The following is a 20152-nucleotide window of genomic DNA, read 5'->3' as shown; positions in this document are numbered from 1 at the left end:
TCCAACCAGTCTGTGTTTATGTGTGTGTATTTGTGTAATGAAAGTGTGTGTTTTACTGAACAGGAAGTGAGGCAGACGGACATGTCTCTCACCCTGAACATCCTCCAGACTCTGTCCAGCTGCCTCCACTGCATTGACTGTGTGACTCATACTTTCCACATCCCAGTGGATGTTAGTGGAAGGCCAGCCAGGCAGCTTATAGTCTCACATGCTTTTTAGAAAGATGGCTTGCCTCGATGTGTTGATCTAACCTCGGCTGCAGACCCTTTTCCCAGTGGCCTTTATTTACACACAGTGTCAATGTGCACATTTACAAGCAATTCATAGTTTTACCGGAGAGCTCTGGGACCTCTAGAAGAGAAGAGACACAAACAAGGGGAGCCTTCTGGAAGTCCCCCCCCCCACTTTCTCCAATGGCTGCTAGTCCCATATCCTGTTGGGAGTGTTTGGTTTGAAAAGGTGCAGTTAAAAACTCCAGGACTTGCTCTCTATAAACGGTGCTTTGTGCCCCGAGGCACTGCGACCATGTCTACTGATCCCTGCTGTGTAAATAGAGTTTGCTAGACAGACGCCACCAACAGACAGCAACAAGCTGAAGCCTTATCTCAAGAGTCACTTTAGAATCCGACAGACAATGAGTTCATTTTTGCCTTCGGGGATTGTGACGAACACTTGTACTTTCCACTGAGACAAGATCATGTGTCGTCATTTTTTACTGGGTGATTTATTTTTTGGTTTTTTTTTATGTTTTGGGTTTTTTTTCCTTCCTGAAAGAACTTTCAATTTGATAATCATCACCACCACTTTGTGAAGTATCCATCTTGCTGGAAGGACATTTTGTATTATTTGGGTAGTGTGTCTACATTGCATTTCATCAGACAGCGAGGTGGTGTATGACCAGACATTTGAATGACAAAATCTATGTTACACAGATACACAAAGGTTGTTTTTACTGTTTAAAATGTAAACATTTATACTACTCTTTAACTGGTGTTTACTTTTGGTTTGATTGACCAGAGTCCTGACCTTTTCTTAATCTGTATCTCTAAGTAGAAAAAATTTGGCGTTTCAAAATAAGAAAAAGACATTACAGACTGATATTTTAGGCATGTTTGTGAAACCCAGCGTGCATAATCCCAAGGTAGAGCAACATAGTGAACATAGCTGAGTGCTGCTTAGTTGCCTCAGCCTCGTTTGTAGCATTGCGCTGGCCCAGAGTCAGAAGTGTCAGACGGAGAGAACAACCTTCCTCTGTCTGCCACCTTGGCTGGGCTGACACAGTGGCTGCGGCACAGACGGCAGACATCTGCATCTCTCTGGCTTCCTCTATTTGCTATTTGGAAACCAGTGACTTCATTACCGCAGACCAGTGCAGCTGCACTCTCTGGCTGTCTCCTGGGCTGTCTGCTCTGTCTGTCTGTCTGCTCTGTCTGTCTGTCTGCTTGTCAGTCACTCTCGTGGGCTGTATCTAATTGGATTTTGGCAGGCATGCTAATCGTTCACTGTGCTGCATTTGCTCTCTGTTCCTCCTTCCTCTACCTCTCCCTCTGTCTTGATGTCAATCTTCCATCTGCCTGCTTTTCTTGGGTTCCTGTCCTCACACGTCTCGACTTGTGGTCTTCAGTCTGCCATCCTTTGCTCATCATCATCCTTTTCTTTTAACCTAGACAGTTCGGCTTTAGCCCACATGTCTCTGTAAACATTCAATACCCCCCTGGGGCCCCTATCAACGAACAGGAAAAAAAAAAAAAGCAGTCAAATGACCCGATAAGTCGATCGTTACATAAGCAATAAGACCACTTGTGTGAGTCTGCAAGGCGCATGAGAGGAAAGCCAGTGGCTATTGATCTGCTTTCCGACCTTGATGGATGTGGCGAGTTGCTGGGTGACACGGACACTGAATAGAGGAGGAGATGGACCGAGGCAGGAGGAAGTGGAAGGAGAGTGAAATGAGGAGACTCAGTTACAGGGGCCACAGCCGGTGTTGCAACAGTTCCTGTCTGTGTTAAGACATGTGAGCCAGTCTCTCAAGTTAACCTAACGTCTGCCGTTGCTTGCCATAATTCTTGAAACTCTGACAGGCTGCCAGACAGAAGTAGTGTCAGGCAGACGCAAGAAGGGTAAGTGTGGTCAGAAAACATACCACCACTGAGGCACTTGAGCAAATGAGGTAAGGGCAGAGAAGAGAGATAAAGAGTATGAAAGTAAGAAGATGAGAGGGTAAGAGCAGGACAGGTGAGTCTGGCTGTTGTCTCTGACACAAACTGCTCTACACTTTGGTCGTCTTCCATGAAATGGGCCATGTCAGCCAGGTTTTTACAGGGGGCTCGGGCCCCAGCTCTTCTTTCCCAGAGTTGAAAATTAACCTCCCCAAGACCTGAGCTGAACCACAAATCTGGCTTGGAACAACCCTCTTGGTTGGCCAATCACATGACGGCTAGCTCACATTTCCACAGCTAGCACTCCCTCCTTTGCCACCCGCCCCATCCCCAGAATACGTATTTCTGTGTCTGTTTGTGCATTTTCCAAAGAACAATTATCCACTTATAATGAATACACAGCAGCTTCCTTGAATGCTGGCCCAGAGTAACCTACAGTCTATCAAGCCTGTATGTAGTTTGGTGTTGAAGACTGTCTGTGTTCCCTGTGCACAACACGCTGTGCCTTGGCCAGTGTTTGTAAAGGGCTTAATGGGGCCCCGCAAGGTAGGAGGGGCTAAGCCGAGGGGCCTCTGGTATGTCACCATCAGGTCAGTGCCAGTATCACAGCTCCATAACAGCATTGCAGCTCACTGGAGGAACGCCAAAGTCATTACTTCTCAGTCTTTTTCTCAAATAGATAAAAATCTTTGAAATGTAACCAGCATTTGAAAATGGTTACAGGCCTCAGCGACAGTTCAGTTCACCGCTTAAATTAGTTGTGCAACAGCTCACAGCTTTTCCTGTGCACTACAACCCCACAGTTAAAAAAATGCATCACTGGTTGGCTGGTGGTAATTTCCCAACCCAGCTGCAGCTTGTTATTTTTGACTGTTTCCTTGGTTTGGGCTTTTTTTCCCACTTCACCACCAGAAGAAGAAGATAATGTACTGCTGTGTGACTGATGTGAGCTAGCAAAAGCAGCAGGCAGCAGAGATAGGTCAGTCCAAATACAGTGGAGCCTGTGCCATGTCTGCCAACAGTCTCATAGACTAAACAAACTGGCAAAGCCCCTCCCAGCCAAATGCCCTGCAGGCTTTAAAAGTTCCCTGGACTGACAGCCTGTTTGCATGTTCACCGTTCTCTGGCTCTCCCCCCTCAGGGTGTCAGACCAATTTGTTGCCTGTAAGGAAAATGAAAGCAAGAACAAGTGAAAGAGAAGGCAAATAATGGGCTACGAGTGCAAATAAAACTGTAAGAAGAGAAAGTAGCTTGGATCGTAACATGTCTGACGAGCTTGCCTCAGTTGTTCTGCGTGAGACAGGAATAATGAGGAGTCTTGGTATTAATTAATCGCAGTGTTGATGAGAAGATTAACTGTCCACTGTCTAGTCTCCCTGGGAGACAGACAGACTAGCAGGTCGTGTGTGCGTTAGGGACAGGGACAGGGAGTCGGAGGCGAGGGAGGTGTACTGTAAAAGGACTGTGGGAGACTGCCAGCCTGTGCGTGTTGTGTGCAAGCAGAGTGAGTGCGTTTGCATTTGAAAGACTCTTCTGTGCCGCCTTGCCGGTGGGAACGGTGATTAATGAAGATATAAATGGAGAGACCCACAGACAGCGCTTTCCATAGGAGCACCATATACACAGCAGAGACACACACGCATAAACACCGTATACGTACTTAAACTGCCTCTCTCATATTTTCTCCCACAACCCCGGTCTCCCAGGCAGGGAGATAAACATAGGATATCAAAGGCATGTCGTCAGTCCTGCTGGGCTGCCACCCGGCACATCCACAACACATTAAGCTCAGACACTACACTGATCAATTATGCATGTTGCAAACACAGGGAAATCAGGGGAAAATAGTTGGTCTTTATGATTAAAGGAATCCCCATCTCACCACTTTGCTTGTAATGTTTTTGCGTGTTTGGTAATGGCTCGCCATTTCCATATGGAAGCGATTCTGCTTGCGATGCTTGATTAGGTGTCCACGTTCTTTTGTCAAACGGTCCCACGTGCTCAGTTGCACACAACGGGAGTCAAGTTAAGTGCTGCCGTGGCCCATGCTAGTTTTGAACTTCCGCCTGCGCTCCAAATTTAAGCAGAAAGCAGAGCAAACCACTGATGTAGCTTGGAAAAGGTGATTACGTCCTATAAGTGCTTTATTTTGCCGCCTTGCCTTTGGTCCACTGACATCAAACTCTGTTTCTTTCCCTTCCACTGCTGGCTGCCTCTATACCTTGTAAATCCTCGTCTAACCAGGGGCCCGACTGATGTTGCTCAGGACAAGGCTGTAAAGTTAGCAACTGAGAAACAGAATGCAATAGTGGAGGTGAAACAAGTGACATTTTATGTTTTGCCAAGACCTGAATCTCTTTATGCCTCTGCCGTGCCGAATGCTGATGTGTTTATCTCACCGCTATTCCCACCTGCAGCGACGCCGCTCATGGGAAAAATCTGTCTCCCTTAAATTTCTTAGGGCAGACAAACACATGCAAACATACATTTGCCTCATATCCCTCAGGGGTCCACAAAAGCTCATCTCGATCCTGTAAATAGAGGACTGTTTCTCTCTGGATCCTCAACAGTCCCACTGTACCTCTTTAAAGCATAAGCTAAGTAGTAGACAGTCCTCAGGGTCATTGACCTTAAGATGCAATTAATTACATAATAGCTCTCATAAAACGCATTATATGTATGATTATTTGAGTATACTTCAGCTATGGAAGCCTAATTAAGGGTTGCATGTGACGGAAACTGGTGATTGCACTTCAGCATCCTTGCATACGAGCTAATAGTCAAGTCCTTCTTAACTGCGCCCAAGCTGCTGTGCTGTGTGCACGTGTATGCAACTCTTGTCGAGCATGTGGTACTGATTCTTTGCGTGTACATCTTCTTTTCTGGCTTCACTGTTGTTCATATTAAACGAGCCTTGCTGCTGGGGCTACTTGGCCAGCATGGAGCCTTATTACCCTTGACTTTATCCTTTGAAGAGTGAAGCATTGCCTTGTGGTTTACGGTCTGGCTACATTTTAACCATTTCCTGTGAAAAGTGCACTTTGTTATGCCAGACATTTTCTTTGTCATCACTATCAAAATATTCCGGCTGAGACGCATCCTGATCCCTGATGAGGCCATATGTACAGTAGCTCTTAGTAAAAATGACTCATGTTGAGAGGAAAAAATCTTGCCTCAAGCCAGATGATGGTAAATTTTGGCAAGGTTGTCTTTTCTGTTAGCTTTTTTGGCAGACAATATAATTTTCTGTTCTGAAAAGCAGTGTGCTCCATAAAAAAATGAACGTTGCTGTTGAAATTTAAAATCCAAAAGTCAAACTTTTTGTCTTTGTTATCAGGGGTGAATGCCAGAAAGCCAAACTGTGACTTGACCGTGACACGAGCTTTGAAGGTGTCCATATGATGACATCTCTTATCAGACACATCACACATACACACAGTAGCATGGGATACAGTGCCGATGACACAGTCCACTGTTCATGGTTAAAGGAAATGTAATGGTCAAACACAGCCAGAAACACACACAAAGACAACCACTAGCACCACGATCAGCCACTTCCTCTAGTCACCACACCAAGCCTATTCTCCAGCGTGAGTCACGGTGCTCCATCAGTGCTGCGGTCTGCTGTCAACTCATCAGCGTCACTGTGGAGCCAGGACAAAGATTTATCACCTTCCTGGTCTCTCACTCAGTCTGTTTGATCTACGCCCAGGTGTGTTCACTTAAGAGCTCTGACTCAACCGTAATGACATTTACCAAACCCAGCTGCGCTTTGCCTGGGCTGTTGTCAAGCTTGTCTCAGACAGTGACTGTTTTAATGAAGGAAGTCTGGTGATCAAGTGTGCGGCCTGTGGGTTCACCCGTCATAAATTTTGGTGTATTAATATCAGTATCAGCCTCAGGCCAAAATGCTGGTAGATTTCTGTGTGTGTTCAATGGTGAAGTTCTTTTCATAATTCAGATTTCACCAGATTAAAAGCAAATGTCTCTAGTGAATTCTGCAGACCACGAGCCATTGTGAAAGTATAGAGAATGGTCTTCGGAGACTTGTTTTGAAGACCAGAGATTGTGACAGAGAGAAAGGGAGAGTGATAGAGGGAGAGTCATGCTAGCTGATCGATTTGCATTACAGGAGCTGTTTGTGTGTGGGAGAGACAGGCAAGCCCGAGGGGCCTGGACAGCAAAGCCAAGCTGCCCATGCAGAGACGAGCAGTAGAGGCTTCAAACAAGCTCCTGCATGTAATATGGATGAGACCGGAGCTCCCTGCAGAACAGTCAGAGGACCCAGGGCCTGTTTTGGATTTAACTCTCTCTCTTTCTATGTGTCTATGATAGATTTTACCCTGCGGGGTGTTTTGGCCAGGTGGAGCTTTCTCTTTGTAGTACTAGGACTGTATCATGGATCAGCCTCCTTACCCTCTTTCCCCCTCTCTCTTTCTCCATCCTTCCCTCGATGTTTCACCTTTCTCCCCCCGTCCTCGTTGCAGACAGGGACGACCAACCAAGCATTGACATTTACTGCAGTATTCCACATTACAGCAGAGCCGTTGGCTGTGCTGAGGAGGAAACGAACAAACCGCGGATCGATATATGACTGCATGTGAGGACCAGTGAAGATGGGATTTTAGTCAAGGACAACTCCAACTCTTGCATTAAAACATTTAAACATTCACCTATTTAAGTGTGAAGCCTGTTTTTCATTAGACTTGTTTTTAGAGATGCAGCACAAGTGGTGAGAGTTTTTATTTCCACCTTTCACCAAGAAAAATCATTAATTTTGGTGTCTGACTGCTTAAAGACTAGTCTTAAAATGGCATTCAGGCCAAATTATGATGAGGTTACTGTTGCTGGGTCTTATTTAGTTACCAAATGTTAGAAGCAGACTTCACCATATACTTTGAGGCATTTTAGTGAATGCAGTGTAATTTACTGCAAAGCCAGAGGGTCAGGCAGTGTCTCCATTTTGTGTTTTCTTTCTCTCTCTAGTGATAGCAGTGCATTGTTGGCTTGCTGACAGCCTCTCTCTGCTTTCAGTCTGCTTAGCAACACTCTTCCTATCTGCAGCTCTCTCACTCCCCTCTGTCTCCAAGCACTCTGAGTTGTTTCATCCATTTGAATAGTAAGCCGCGTTTGCTTATATAGAAAACCAGGCAGCTCATCTGCGTTTTTGTGATGGCAGTCCGTGTATCCCTAATTGCCGATTTCAACCAGTAACCTACCTCCAAACAGTGTCCCATGGCAGCAAGCTTCGCTAGAGACTTTCTCTTTGGTTTTTAGAGATGGTAAAGCACACGACCACTGGCCCAGATGAAGCTCAAATGATGAGTACAGTCATCCTCAGACAAGACAAGGGCCCACTGGCCTCATTCTCAGTCGATGTGTTCTCCTGAGAGCATGAAGTGTGTCCGCTCGTGTCTGTGTGCGCATTTGTGCACGACAGTTTGCTTGCAGTAAACTACGTCATTCTCCTCATCCTGCTACACTGCTGTTTGATGGAGCTGTTGTTTGATGATGGGATGTCTGTTTACTTGCGTGTGCATCTGTGTGAGTGAGTGTGTGTGTGTGTGTGTGTGTGTGTGTGTGTGTGAGTGTGTGAGTGTGTCTGTCTGTCTGCTGGCCTGGTTGACTCACATAGATGAGCCCCGACAGCTTTGGTAATTAACGCTCTGGGGGGCAGTGGGGAAGGAAAGTAGAGCACACACACACACAGAGCTTCTGTGCTAGAGACGATGAGTTGCACATGCATATACAGATAGTATGGTCTCTTGCACATGGATGATTATTAAATGCCCTTCACCTACTGCACCACACTTCCAATTTCCCTGTGTGTGTGTAGACAGGATGAACGTCACTGGCTACATTTTGAAACAGGGCTGTAATGTTTCATGTTCAACCAAATGACATATCTTGGTGGTACAAGAGATGAGGGGCAGATTTCATTTGGATTTTAAGAGTCAGAAACATTATGTCCTCATAATATTTATTTGAACATGAAGTGACTTTGGTAAGGGAAAGCATACACTTTTCAGTTTTTCGCCATGTGTTATAGCAGCTCGGAAGGCAAACAGGAAATTTCAGATGTCACTAATCTCTCACCCTTCATACTGAGCCCATCCTTTCACAAGGCTGAATCATATTTCCTCTCTCATATAGCTGCATGAGTATGGCTAAAATTATCTTATTTCATGACATACTTTGTCTATTTATGAGTATTAATCACAGTATTGAGGTTGAGGATTTGAAGAATGATACAATTCAGTTGTACTTCTGAATTCTGATGCAGTTTCTGAACCATTTACAATTACAGCGGTTCCTTTGAGTTATGTTTTTATATTGCTATTAGGGCTACAGCAATTGTATCTGGCATTACTGATCAATTAATCATGTAGTATATGTCAAATATCCACCTAGTGTTACCAGCATTCAAAGAGATGTCTTAAAATAGCTTATTTTGCACTGGTTCCAGTTTCTCAAATGTCAATATTTGCCGGTTTACTTAATCCTCTTTTGATAGTTAATTGAATATTGTTGGGTTTTGAATTTTAGTCAGACAAAACAAAACATCTGGAGATGTCATGTTGAACTCTGATTGACATTTTTTTCTATTTTGCAATATTTCATCACCCAAACAATTAATGGATTAATCCAGAAAGTAACTGGCAGATTAACTGATAATGAAAATAATCATCACTTGCAGTTGCATAGTATTTTTCTTTTGCTACTTTAATATATACTGTGTTGTATATAGTGTCGTGTGTGATGTGGGAGTTACCTTAGCCTTTGTGGCCAATTGTATTCAAGTCAGACAATTTGTCCATTCATAAGCTAACATTATTACAACCCTCCTCATGTACTACTGCGAATATAGACTAGAGACCTCCACCTGGGATTTGACTGTGAAACATGAGAAACAGAGTGGGAAGAGAGAGAGAGGGAGAGAGAGAGAGAAACAGGGAAGATGAATAGAAAAATTGATCAAGAGAGCTCAAAGAGCCTGCTTTTTATGTAAAGGATCATAGCGAAATACTGTAGCTGGTTTCGAAATTAAACTCCTGTCTGTGGTAAAGCTTCAGTGGGTGGACAGTAGATGGTGAGCTCAATTATTAGGGGGAGTTTCCTCGCTCACATCACTTTTATAACTCACTCCATTTTCTCACATAGATTCCCATTAACCGTTTCTACGCTGGGTCCCATTGGCTCAGGCTATCAAGGCTGTGGTGTGTGGATTGCAAAATGGCTGACTAGAGCTGTAGAGGAAGGAGCTCAACATGTTGGCAGGGAGTGGAACGGCTGTCTGTGTTTGTGTGTGTGTGATGACTGTCTAGACAGAGTGCCCATGTGATGCAAAAATGTGCCCAAGGCCTGAAGCCAAAGCAAGTCAGGAATTAACCTGTCCTTATCTGCCTGTGTGTGTTTGTGTGTTTGTGACTCTGGCATGACTAGTCTGGCTGATGCTTATCATTGTGCTTGTCTAGCCCTGCTGTTTCTCTTTGTGTTTGGAAAGAGGGAGGAACAGGTGTGTGTATGTGTGTGTGTGTGTCTAAGGGCAGGCACAAACAGACAGACAGTCACATGTTGTCTCTTTGTGTCCTCATCTGTCTTGGCTGTCTGCTGGTCCTTTTTTTTTCTCTTTCCTTTCCTGTTTTCCCCCCGTCACCCTTTAGTCTAACCGTCCACCTGTCAGACCTGTCCTCGTCTGTGCCCTGCTGTTTTTTTTAATCGCATATCTATTTGTTCAAGGCTAAAACAAAAGAAAAATAAGTTGAGTAATCGCCTTCTTTGCACATACAGTAAGAAATAGGTTTCTTCCTTTTAAGCAGTCAGAGAAGTGTGAAGACTTTGAACAGTCTGAGCAGAAGACAAGAGAAGATTATTGTTGCCTCTTGACTTGAAAAGATATGTGCTATGAGAAATAAGCTATATACTTGACTTTTTACTATTATTCCAAAATACACAAGTATAACTGAAGGCTTAAGCATTCACAGCAGATAACAAGTCAAGAACTGAACATGCACACTCTCATTTCAGTGTTGAGTTAATGAGAGAGCTTCTACCAAAAAAAGTGTATCCCTTTAAATGCCCCACTTTGCTGCCTGGTTCCCTTGTGGGCTGTTATTGATTTGGCTGCTGAAACAAAGTGCGGCTTATTGGATTAAGACCTCCATATAAAGGCCTCTAGTGTCTGTGTGGGGGGCCAGGTGCGACCACCAGAGCACACAAACACAAGGTTTATACGTCAGATCCTAAATAAAGGCAAAGGACAACGCCACTTAGATCAACTTTTGGGGGAACTTTGAAGAGAAAGTGATGAGTGATGAGAGAATACAGGAGACATGATTGAATTTCTGCGACACACAGCCATGCAGCCAAGAAGCTGCAATATCTTGTTGTTGCATGATTTGGCCAGGAAGTATATATAACTATTTATCTGTAGCTTGATCTTTCACACAGTTGACGACTGCAGCAGAACAGGATGTGGTTTAGAAACAGACAGGGCGTGACTGACTGTCTCTGTGAGTGTCTGTGTATGCGTGTTCCTATTTTCTCCCTCTCTGTCTGAGGCAGAATGAAAAGGCACCCAAATAAAGACTGTTTTACTTCCTCCTGAGAGGGGTAAAAGGAGAATGAGCCGCATTACTCCATCCTCATCAGCTGCCTGCCACTATCCTTTGCCCTCTCCCTCCCCTTCTTGAATGCCAGGCACATAAATGGCTCAGAGGGGGGAGGAGGAGGACGAGGGAGGATGGGTGGCACAGTTATGTTTTGTGAACCCCTCTGTTTCTGCCCCATGAGCAAGATTGTGGCGGACGCCTGGGATTTGTTTCCGTTTTCATACGCCCCGACCACTGATTCCCGGGTTTCAGTAGATGCGAAGACAGTTGGGCCCAACTGTGTTTTAGGGCACAGAAGGGATTTTAAATGGATTTAAATAGCACACACACTCACATTGACAGACAAACACACAGGTCTGCTGCTCTGGGATGAAAGGTCAGACTAAGGCTTGCACACTCTTTATTGTGCCCTAGATAAGATTTGCCATTAGGCCTGTTGAGACTAGTTGTGGTTGTGCGTGTGTGATTGTGAGTGTGTTTTATATCCTGGGCAGGGTTTAACAGTTTAAGTATTTCCGTAGCATATTCTCTGAAGAATCAATTCATCCTGCCAGCTAAAAACAACAGCATACGGATCCTGGTGATGTGTCTAGGGCTGCAGCTAATGATTATTTTAATTATCTTTTCATTTTCCAAGGCGATGTGTTGAAACGTCTTGTTTTGTTCAATCAACAGTTCAAAATTTAGAGAGATTCGGTTTACAAATATATGAAACTGAGAAAAGCAGAAAATACTTGCATTTAAGAAGCTGGTACAAGAGTGTTTGGCTCTTTGCCTTAAAAAGTGACTCAGTATATACCAATTGATTCAGCTCTTGTAGCTCCAAAATGTCCTCAGCCTTCTCAGGATCGTGTCATCATTCAACTGAAGCAACATCTTGCCACAATTTAAATTAGATTTATGAGATTTTCACTTCACTTCACAATTTGAGGAAGGTTGTGTTCACGGATCACCCTGCTAAATGTATTTCTTTTTCCTCCTAAATTTTTTAAAAGTAAGATTTGCTGCGTGGAAAATGCATCACTTTAGGGAGTGTGTGTGTTTGTGTGTGTGTGTGTGGGGGGGGGCGCTTTTATGTGTTTTATTATACATGTATGGAGACAGCATGTTTATTTATAGCAAAGTGTGTGTGAGTGTGTGCTTGTGCTTGTGCTTTTATCTATGTGAGGACTAGTGACTTATATACCTAACGGAGTGAGGACATTTTGGCCGGTCCTCACTTCTGACACACCTTCAAAGCGCTTTGTTCTTGTGTGTGCGCGTGCGTGCGTGCGTGCGCACACTGAGACGGCAGTCATCTGGAGTGTCCACGTGACTGAAGTGAAGAAACAGAGAAGGGAGGCAGAGGAGAGCTTGACCTCGGACTTGTTTGCACTCTGTGTGTGTGTGTGTGTGTGTGTGTGTGTGTGTGTGTGTGTGTGTGTGTGTGTGTGTGTGTGTGTGTGTGTGTGTGTGTGTGTGTGTGTGTGTGTTTTTAAGTCTCTACCTGTAGCTGAGATGCATATAAAGTACACCAAGGATAGACTTACGATTGAAAATTCCTCTTGTTGTCTGTTAGTTGACTAGAGACTGGCAAGCGCTGAAAGAGACTCACTTACATCCTCTGGTGTTTTCTGCTAAAGAAGAAATTGGGTGGTTTTCAACTTTTTTGCGAAGTTGAAAGCCTTCACCCCAGTCGGAAATCAACACTTCATGAATGATGTGGTGGTGCTTTCCATAAGCACAGCAAATTATGAAATGTGACACTCTGAGCAAAGATTAATTTCTATCTTAAATTGAAAGAGCACAAGCTTAAAATGACATATTTTTTTAGATTTCTGTTCACACAGGCTTACATGATAACGTCTGCCTCCATTTAAGATGCACCTTTTGTTGTAAATTTCCATCAAAAAAGAGAATAGAGGCAAGAAGTATTCCTGGCTTAAATTAGATTTTGGGGCTTTGCGGTGGGAAGCACAGATGGAACTCGTGGTAGAAATACACGGCCGCCAATGAATTGCATTTACTCTCTGCCTGCGTTTGCGAGACTGTGTATGGTAATGTACAGTCATGGATGTCTGTTTAGTAAAGTGGCGCTTGTTAATGTTGGATTTAGCAGCACTAAGGCCACACACACACATACACACAGCAAAAAAACACTTTCTGCTCCATTAATATGCCTGTTGGAGGAATGTCATGTGTGCTAATGGTTGGGGGACTAAACTGAGGGCCCAGAAATGGGTCACAAAGTTCACATGGCCATGTGTGTCTAGAGCAGCACGTTTCATGTAGCTGTATGTAGTGGTGGGGTGATCTGTGTGTGTGTGTGTGTGTGTGTGTGTGTGTGTGTGTGTGGCTGCAGCGGCAGGCAGACTGTTGCTGGTGATTACGAACAACAGGGCAGAGTTCAGCTGAGCGAGTGTGTGGAATGCTGATCCACATTGTCATAAGGCAAGCTTCAGCCTGACAAAGGACTGAGACATAGTAGGGTTAAGGGCTGTTTGTGTGTGTGTGTTTGTGTGTCGCAGAAGCAACCCACATAAGAGAGGTGCTTCATTACTGCAGATTAGGCCCGAGTCAAAGCATGGTGTGTGTTAATAAAGCACATGGGGGGGGGATGGGCAACAGGAGGAGAGGAAAACAGTTGTGTTGAAATGTGCAAACGTTTGCACCCACACACATTCATTAAGGAATAGAGAGCGCAGAGCAGCAGGAATAACGAGCAGCAGGGCTTGGGTGGTGGGCGTTAAGCTGTCAACTGTCAGGTAAGCAGGAATTACAGGGAGAGACGCAGGCAACCATTAGTGGAACACACATACATGCACGGCCTCTATTTGGACCACATACACATATATAAACCCATGTACAAACAAGTGTTTTTGCAAGCAAACAAACACACACAGACAAGAACCAACACAGTCTCATAATTTCTTTCAAATTGATAAACACACATGCACACACCCACCTTTTTAATGAGCTGTCAGTTGTCTCATCAGCACAACATTTCCTGTCGTGGGGGGTCAAGCAGATGAAAGACCCCTGGATGACCTGGTGTTAATGTCAGTTTGGCTCTGTCTGTGTTTGTCTCACACACACACACACACTTGTGCAGGGGGAGTGACAGATTTGAAATTAGGGGTGTAAAGTAGCAAGTGCCTCCAACATGCACAAATACACATACACATGCGCACATTCAGACACCCTTGATATTGCAGGAAATCCAGCTGACGAGGACCCAGCTCACCTCCTCACCACTGCAGTGGGCTTATTGTTGTTTCTGTCAATTCTCCTCCCCCTGTCCCCTCCTTCCCTCTGTCTCTGCCCTGTCCCATCATCCCCCCCCCCAGTGCTGCAGTGCTGCCTTCTGGAGAAAAAAATAAAAGGAAAAAACACCCACCACAAGTGCTCATAAACAGACAAGACCCCTTCTGTATACACACACAGAGACACACCTGGCTATGCATATGGCTCCAGTCTTTTACATTTGCATGCACATGCTCATTCATCCATGCCCTTGTAAATTTGTGACTATCACCTACATACAGCACACATGAATTCACACACTCACAAATAAGTACTAGTAGTAGTTGTTTTCTCATGGTTTCTTTATTGTGACAAAACAAGAAAGGGTAACTGAAATAGGAGTAAATGCAGACAATCTTTCAGTCTCTTAAAATGTCACAGAATAGTTAAAAATGCCCCAGGTGAATGATATAAAACAGAGGGAAGCAACAAATCCTTGAGTTTTAGAGGCTACAACTACTGAATATTTTGTGTTTTTGCTTGATAAATGACTTAGACAATTAATCACTTCTCAAATTTTCCCAAAATGTTGAACTATTCCATTAACAGTATAGAAATGTTGAGCTTGTGTCTCTGTATGTTTTGGTATGCAAACAGGGCACTGTATGGTACGTGAAACATATATTGATTGTGAAATTTGATAATTAGATAAATACATTTGAAAAAGACCAAATAGAGGATGTATTTTGAGATATAACAAGTAACTAATTATGTTTCAAGAAAATACTATTGGCTAAAGCTGCTAAAGTAAAGCTGCCTCTGGACTAGCAGCTGACATGGATGTTAGGTGGGTAATACCTGGCTGTCACAGTAATTTGGCTAGGTTGTTATAAGGCTGTTTAGCTCTGGTAAAGACCGTGTCTCTTAGCAGATACAGCACCGAGGAAAATCCTTTAGTCCATCTGATGAGAGGCTGTCTGTTTATTATTCATTGTGTGCGTGTGTGCGTGCGTGCGTGTGTGTGCATTCATTCTTACTAGCTTTAAAAGGCTAGTAAGTAAATTATTGATGCTTTCTACAACCTCTATCTCTCTGTCTCCCTTCCTTCTGCTCTCCACCTTTGCACTTTACTCCTCATTGGATTCTCACTCTTCCTTTATCCTCTTTTATTTTACATCCCCATCTCCTCCCACCTTCTACTCTGTGCTCTCTACACGTCCACTCTCCATCCTTTCTCTGTCTGTTGCTATGGTCGACCTAGTGGTTCATATTGCGATGCTTGTTCCTCTGATGCCTGTGCCACATGTCAGTTTGGTTGAGTGTGTGTGAACTGCAGGCAGCGTGTGTGTAGTGTCAGGCCTGTCTGCCACAGATAAGCATCAACTGCATCAGCTTGTGGCCTCTCGCTGAGTGTGTCCTGGATTTGCTGAAAAAAAAACAAAAAAAACAAAAAAAAAAACGAAACACACACATAGACGCACAACTACAGGCAAGGCCAGCAGTATTTATATGAACACACATGGCTCAGAGTGTACGAAGCTGAAGCACACACACACACACACACACACACACACACACACACACACACACACACACACACACACACACACACACACACACACACACACACACACACACACACCTTCACGCGAGAGGTTGGCTCCAACGGCGTTGCATGCGTAACACTGAATCACACGCACAGAAGCAAATGATGACAGGCCTTTATGTAACCATGTTGACTATCGGCGTCGCTTTTCTTGTGTTTTATTCATACGCCTCCCTCAGTGGGCTCATTCAGGCTCTACTCTTAGTTTATCCATTTCCCTGCCACCTTGGTTCTCTCAAACGCTGTATCACGGTCCGCTCAGGCCGTAGCTTGCTCATGCTATTCACTTTTAATGCCATTTGTCACCATTTCCTATCGCTTGGATGTCATTTGTCTCTGTTTCCTATCGTTTAAATGCCATTTTTCTCTATCTTTCCCCTCTCTGACCGCAGAGCCGGTTAAAATTTTTTTCTCTCCTCTTTCTTCCTCTCATTCCCACGCTCCCTGAGAGAGAGCGTATCATTTTAATTGTTTAGAGTATTCTAACAAATGTTTTCTGTGCTTACCTCTGTGCTCCCTGTTTAAGCTTGGCGTGTGTGTCTGTTTAACTGCCACCTCTTTCTCCATGTGTTTCAGAAGGTAGTGGAGGAGAAGGAGAGCCAGGTGAGGAAATCATCAGCAGACCTCTGCTCACCCAGCGGCAAGTTGGCCGACGTCGACCCTGCGAGAAAGGTCAGTCGTCGGTTCCCTCCCTGCATCCGTCCACCCATCTCTCCACCTCCTCCTACTGCTCCAGCATCCCCTCCCCTCTTCCCCCTCCCCCTCCTCTACACACAGGTCAGCTCTCAGGGTCACCCCACCACTGACAGACACACCCTTTGTTCACTCATTCATGGCAGCACGCTTCTCCTCTCGGACCTGTCAGGAATATGCTCATACAGCTGCTGAAAGGCTCTGCTCTCCACCTCCCCCTATCACCGCACATGCAACGACTATACACGCACACACAGGGAAGAAGCTCTTCATCATGATTGTCTTTTTTCTCCAACGTGCGCACACACACACACACACACACACACACACTCGCTCTCGCTCTCTCGCTCTCTCTCTCGCTCTCGCTCTCTCTCTCTCTCTCAGCTGACGCCTGATGGATGATCCCTCTTCCCCATGTATGCATGCATATATTAGCTTTATTAGATTATGGCACCAAGATGCGCCATGTGCACTACTGCATATTCCCTTCTCCTCCTGCTGTTTTCTCTCCATGTATTCATGTGTGTGTGCGTGGGCATGCATCTGATCGCCGTTGTGATAATTCACTTATTCAACTGCAAAATTGTATGCAAAGGTCAATAAATGTGGATGGAAGAGCTGCTATTGTGTGCCTTTGTGGCTGTAACACAATAGATAAAAAAAGACAATGTGTTGCTGTGGTGTGTTATGTTTATATGCATGTGTTTTTTTTTTTTTTCCACAGGGGAAAACATCTCCACCGACTATGGTGTTCAACCGTCTTTTCTCGGACATCAAGGAGGAGCCAGGACACCCCACCCTGGTCCATCCAAGGTACTACATCGAATTAACCTTGCTTAAACAGCACCAAAACAACATTTAAGGGTCGCAACCAACAGTTTTTTGTATTATGGATTTATCTACAACTTAATTTTTTCATTTATTATTAAAAAAATAAAAAAGCGACCAGCACATGCCCTCAGAGTCTAAGCTGACGCCCTCAAATGTCCTGTTTTGTCTGAAATTCAGCCCATAACCCAAAGATATTCAATTTAAAATGATTAAAAAAAGCAAAAGCAGCAAATCCTCACATTTGAGAACCTGCAATTAGAATATTTGACATTTTTGCTTGATTAACCTATTAATTGGTTAATTTTCACAAGTGAAAAGCTTAAACCAGTAAATGTGTGGCCTTTTTGCATGAAAAAAACAACAACAAACAATTAATGGATTATCAAAATTGTTTAATTAATCTGAATCGGTTAATCGACTTTATCATTGCAGCTCTAGTTGGTTTTTGTTTTTGGATGTATTCGCTTTGTAGTGCATTTTCGCTTTGTGTATTTCCAGGAAAGTGCTTTGGATTTGCCTGATGTTGTAGGAATAGTATTTTTCAACAGGCTGTTTGCTTCTAAGTTGTTTAAATTTGTTGTTTAAAGATGGTCAAGTTTACATTGGTTTGTATTCCTAGAGAAAATTAAAATAGCTAGTTGTTTAAATTATTCTTTTTTGTAGAGGTAAACTTTGTGCAAGACAATTTAGATGTGTTTGGGTTGTTTGCCCTTCTGCTTTAGTGCACAAAAATCACCAAGTGATGTTAAGTTTGATTTCAGTTTCTTTTCTCAGTAAATGAAATTCCCATTCCTAATTTGTGAGGACTTTAATCAGTCTTCTGCACAGTTCCCTCTTTGTCCTCTATCCATCATCACAGGAGCCTCTCCTCTCCTCTCCCTCCCTCCTCTTTTCTTCCCAAAGCCCCTGTTTTCTCTCTTCTGGTTCTCTTCTACTCCCTCCATACCTCCCCAGAGCATATGAGCCTGGGCTCGGATATTGTGCTTTGATGGCTCACACAGTAATCTGACCCAGATTAAAAAATGGAATTAGATGGTTTACGGTGCCGTAGCTACTTGTTACTGCCCCGACAAACTGACTGTGTTGAGGCTTGTAGACGTCAGGCCAGACTAACTGGCGGGATTAGAGTTCTGGTCACCTACCAGCATCACATGACTGTTACACTGTCAAACCAGTCAGGACTTGCACAGACCAGTTTGGAGCATGTCTTCTGCATTGTAGCGTTAGTAATAATGAAATGCTCTGCTCCAGCCAAACGCCGTGCTAGACATCCGCAGCACTTAATGTCGTATTTGGGTTACTACCAACATCCATTAGCGGTACACTTGTCAAATACGAGCCAAGCTTACATTATTCAATCACATCTTTGGTGTTTCATGTGAAGGAGTTTTTAGATTCTCATTCGGGCGAGCAGGCAGTGTTTCATTTCCATCCAGAGCAGAGGAAGCAAGGCCTTGTTGGTAGTGCTGTAGTTTTTCAGGCAGAGCCCCACTGAGCTGTCATGCTTAACCTAGTTCACAGCTCCAGCTCCAGCCTCAGCTCTGTCTGGAGGGGACTGCTGGTGGGGGAGGGGTTCAAAGCTTCTCTTCTCTTCTCTTCTCTTCTCTTCTCTTCTCTTCTCTTCTCTTCTCCATCTGCTTCTCTATCTTTCTGTCTCTTTCTATTTCTCTCTATCCTCCTTCCCTCCCTTCCCACCAGCCAGGAATAGGCAGATAATGTTGCCTCAGTGGCTTCAGTGCATCTCCAGGCACTATCTCTCTCTCAGTTGTACCCACTACCTGGACTTTTGTGATAAGCTGAAGGTCTGTTTAGGCTGAGATCCTGTGAACACATGATAAGAAATATTCATGTTCCAAACTGTGTTTTCAGCTCCTGTCTCCAGGTGGTGCAGTTACTGTAGGCATAAACAGTCACCAAATGACTTCTGTTTAATTACTCTGATTCAGCTGTGTTTTACTGTTGCAGAGGTAAAAGGGCCATTAGAGTAATTGCAGGCTTATATGTTAGTTAATGTATATCAGCATTGCAAAGTCCATAACTCGTAACATTTTATGGTCTTTACTGCAAAAACAGAGAAGTGTGTGAAAGGTAACACTGCTGCTAGAATAAAAACAACAAAGACAAAACAGACACTTGATCCAGTGTGTACATTATTAGCAGCATACCCCACCTTTGCGTGATCAAGGGGAACTATGACGTGAAATCAAATTACTTTTCAAGGCTATTGCATGTTGAGTATTTTGTGTAAGAATAGTAAAGATTTGTCTACATATGAGACCAGTCCAGTGTTGAAATGTCTTTTCTTTATCTGTTTCTCTCTCCCAGTTACTACCTGTACACATATGATAAAATGGTGGCTCCCAACGTGTCTCTGCGGAGGGAGGCGGAGATGAGCCCAGAGATGCTTGGAGCGCTGCTCAAACACCACTACAGCCACAGAGTGCTGGGGCATGACGAGCCACCCATGGGTCAGTAATGATACACACATTAATACACGATACAGAGAGAGAGACACACACACACACACACACACACAGACATTTATTGACTGTCATGCAAAATTACAACCATATACCACTTTAACACACAAATCCAGATTCTAAATTGGGATTACAAACATTCATTGCCATCTTTTTGCTTCTTTCTAAACCATAGGAACCAAACAAACCATGATTTATCTCTGGGGAGAGGGAAGGTTTTCAGCCTGCTTTGCAGCAGAGTTAATGTGGGAGCATAATCTGGCAACGTATTCCAGGGACTAGGAATATTAAAAACCAAAAGTCGCATCCCCAATTTTAGATTTAATCCTGGGAAAAACCGGAAGGCCTGAACCAATTGACCTAAAAGGTCTGATATTGGTTAAGCAGGCGCAAGGCTGTGTGGGCTTGTATACAAGAAGTAAAATGTGATCAAATTTGATTTCGGCTTTCCTTGATAAACTGTAAAGTTCCCAAGATATGCTGAAAATTGTCATCCCTTTATACAGCATACACATCAGGCAAGCACTAAGTGAGGAAGTCCTACCCATT

At 44.0% G+C, this 20152-nt stretch overlaps 1 protein-coding gene across 2 annotated transcripts in view; it reads left to right on the top strand.

Moving 5' to 3' along the window:
• The window catches only part of skila (SKI-like proto-oncogene a), a 35261-nt gene that overhangs the window by 4189 nt on the left and 10920 nt on the right, over positions 1 to 20152 (top strand). The window contains exons 3-5 of one of the 2 annotated variants that reach the window (XM_040143105.1): positions 16179 to 16271; positions 17017 to 17105; positions 19449 to 19591. In XM_040143105.1, the coding sequence (XP_039999039.1) occupies positions 16179 to 16271; positions 17017 to 17105; positions 19449 to 19591 (325 nt within the window). Of the gene's footprint in view, positions 1 to 16175; positions 16272 to 17016; positions 17106 to 19448; positions 19592 to 20152 lie in introns of both variants that reach the window. The other variant, XM_040143104.1, reaches the window with a different exon arrangement.

Source organism: Xiphias gladius, chromosome 14, assembly GCF_016859285.1.
Source record: "Xiphias gladius isolate SHS-SW01 ecotype Sanya breed wild chromosome 14, ASM1685928v1, whole genome shotgun sequence".
NCBI classification, from domain to species: Eukaryota; Metazoa; Chordata; class Actinopteri; order Istiophoriformes; family Xiphiidae; genus Xiphias; species Xiphias gladius.
This window is presented reverse-complemented; position numbering and strand designations above follow the sequence as displayed.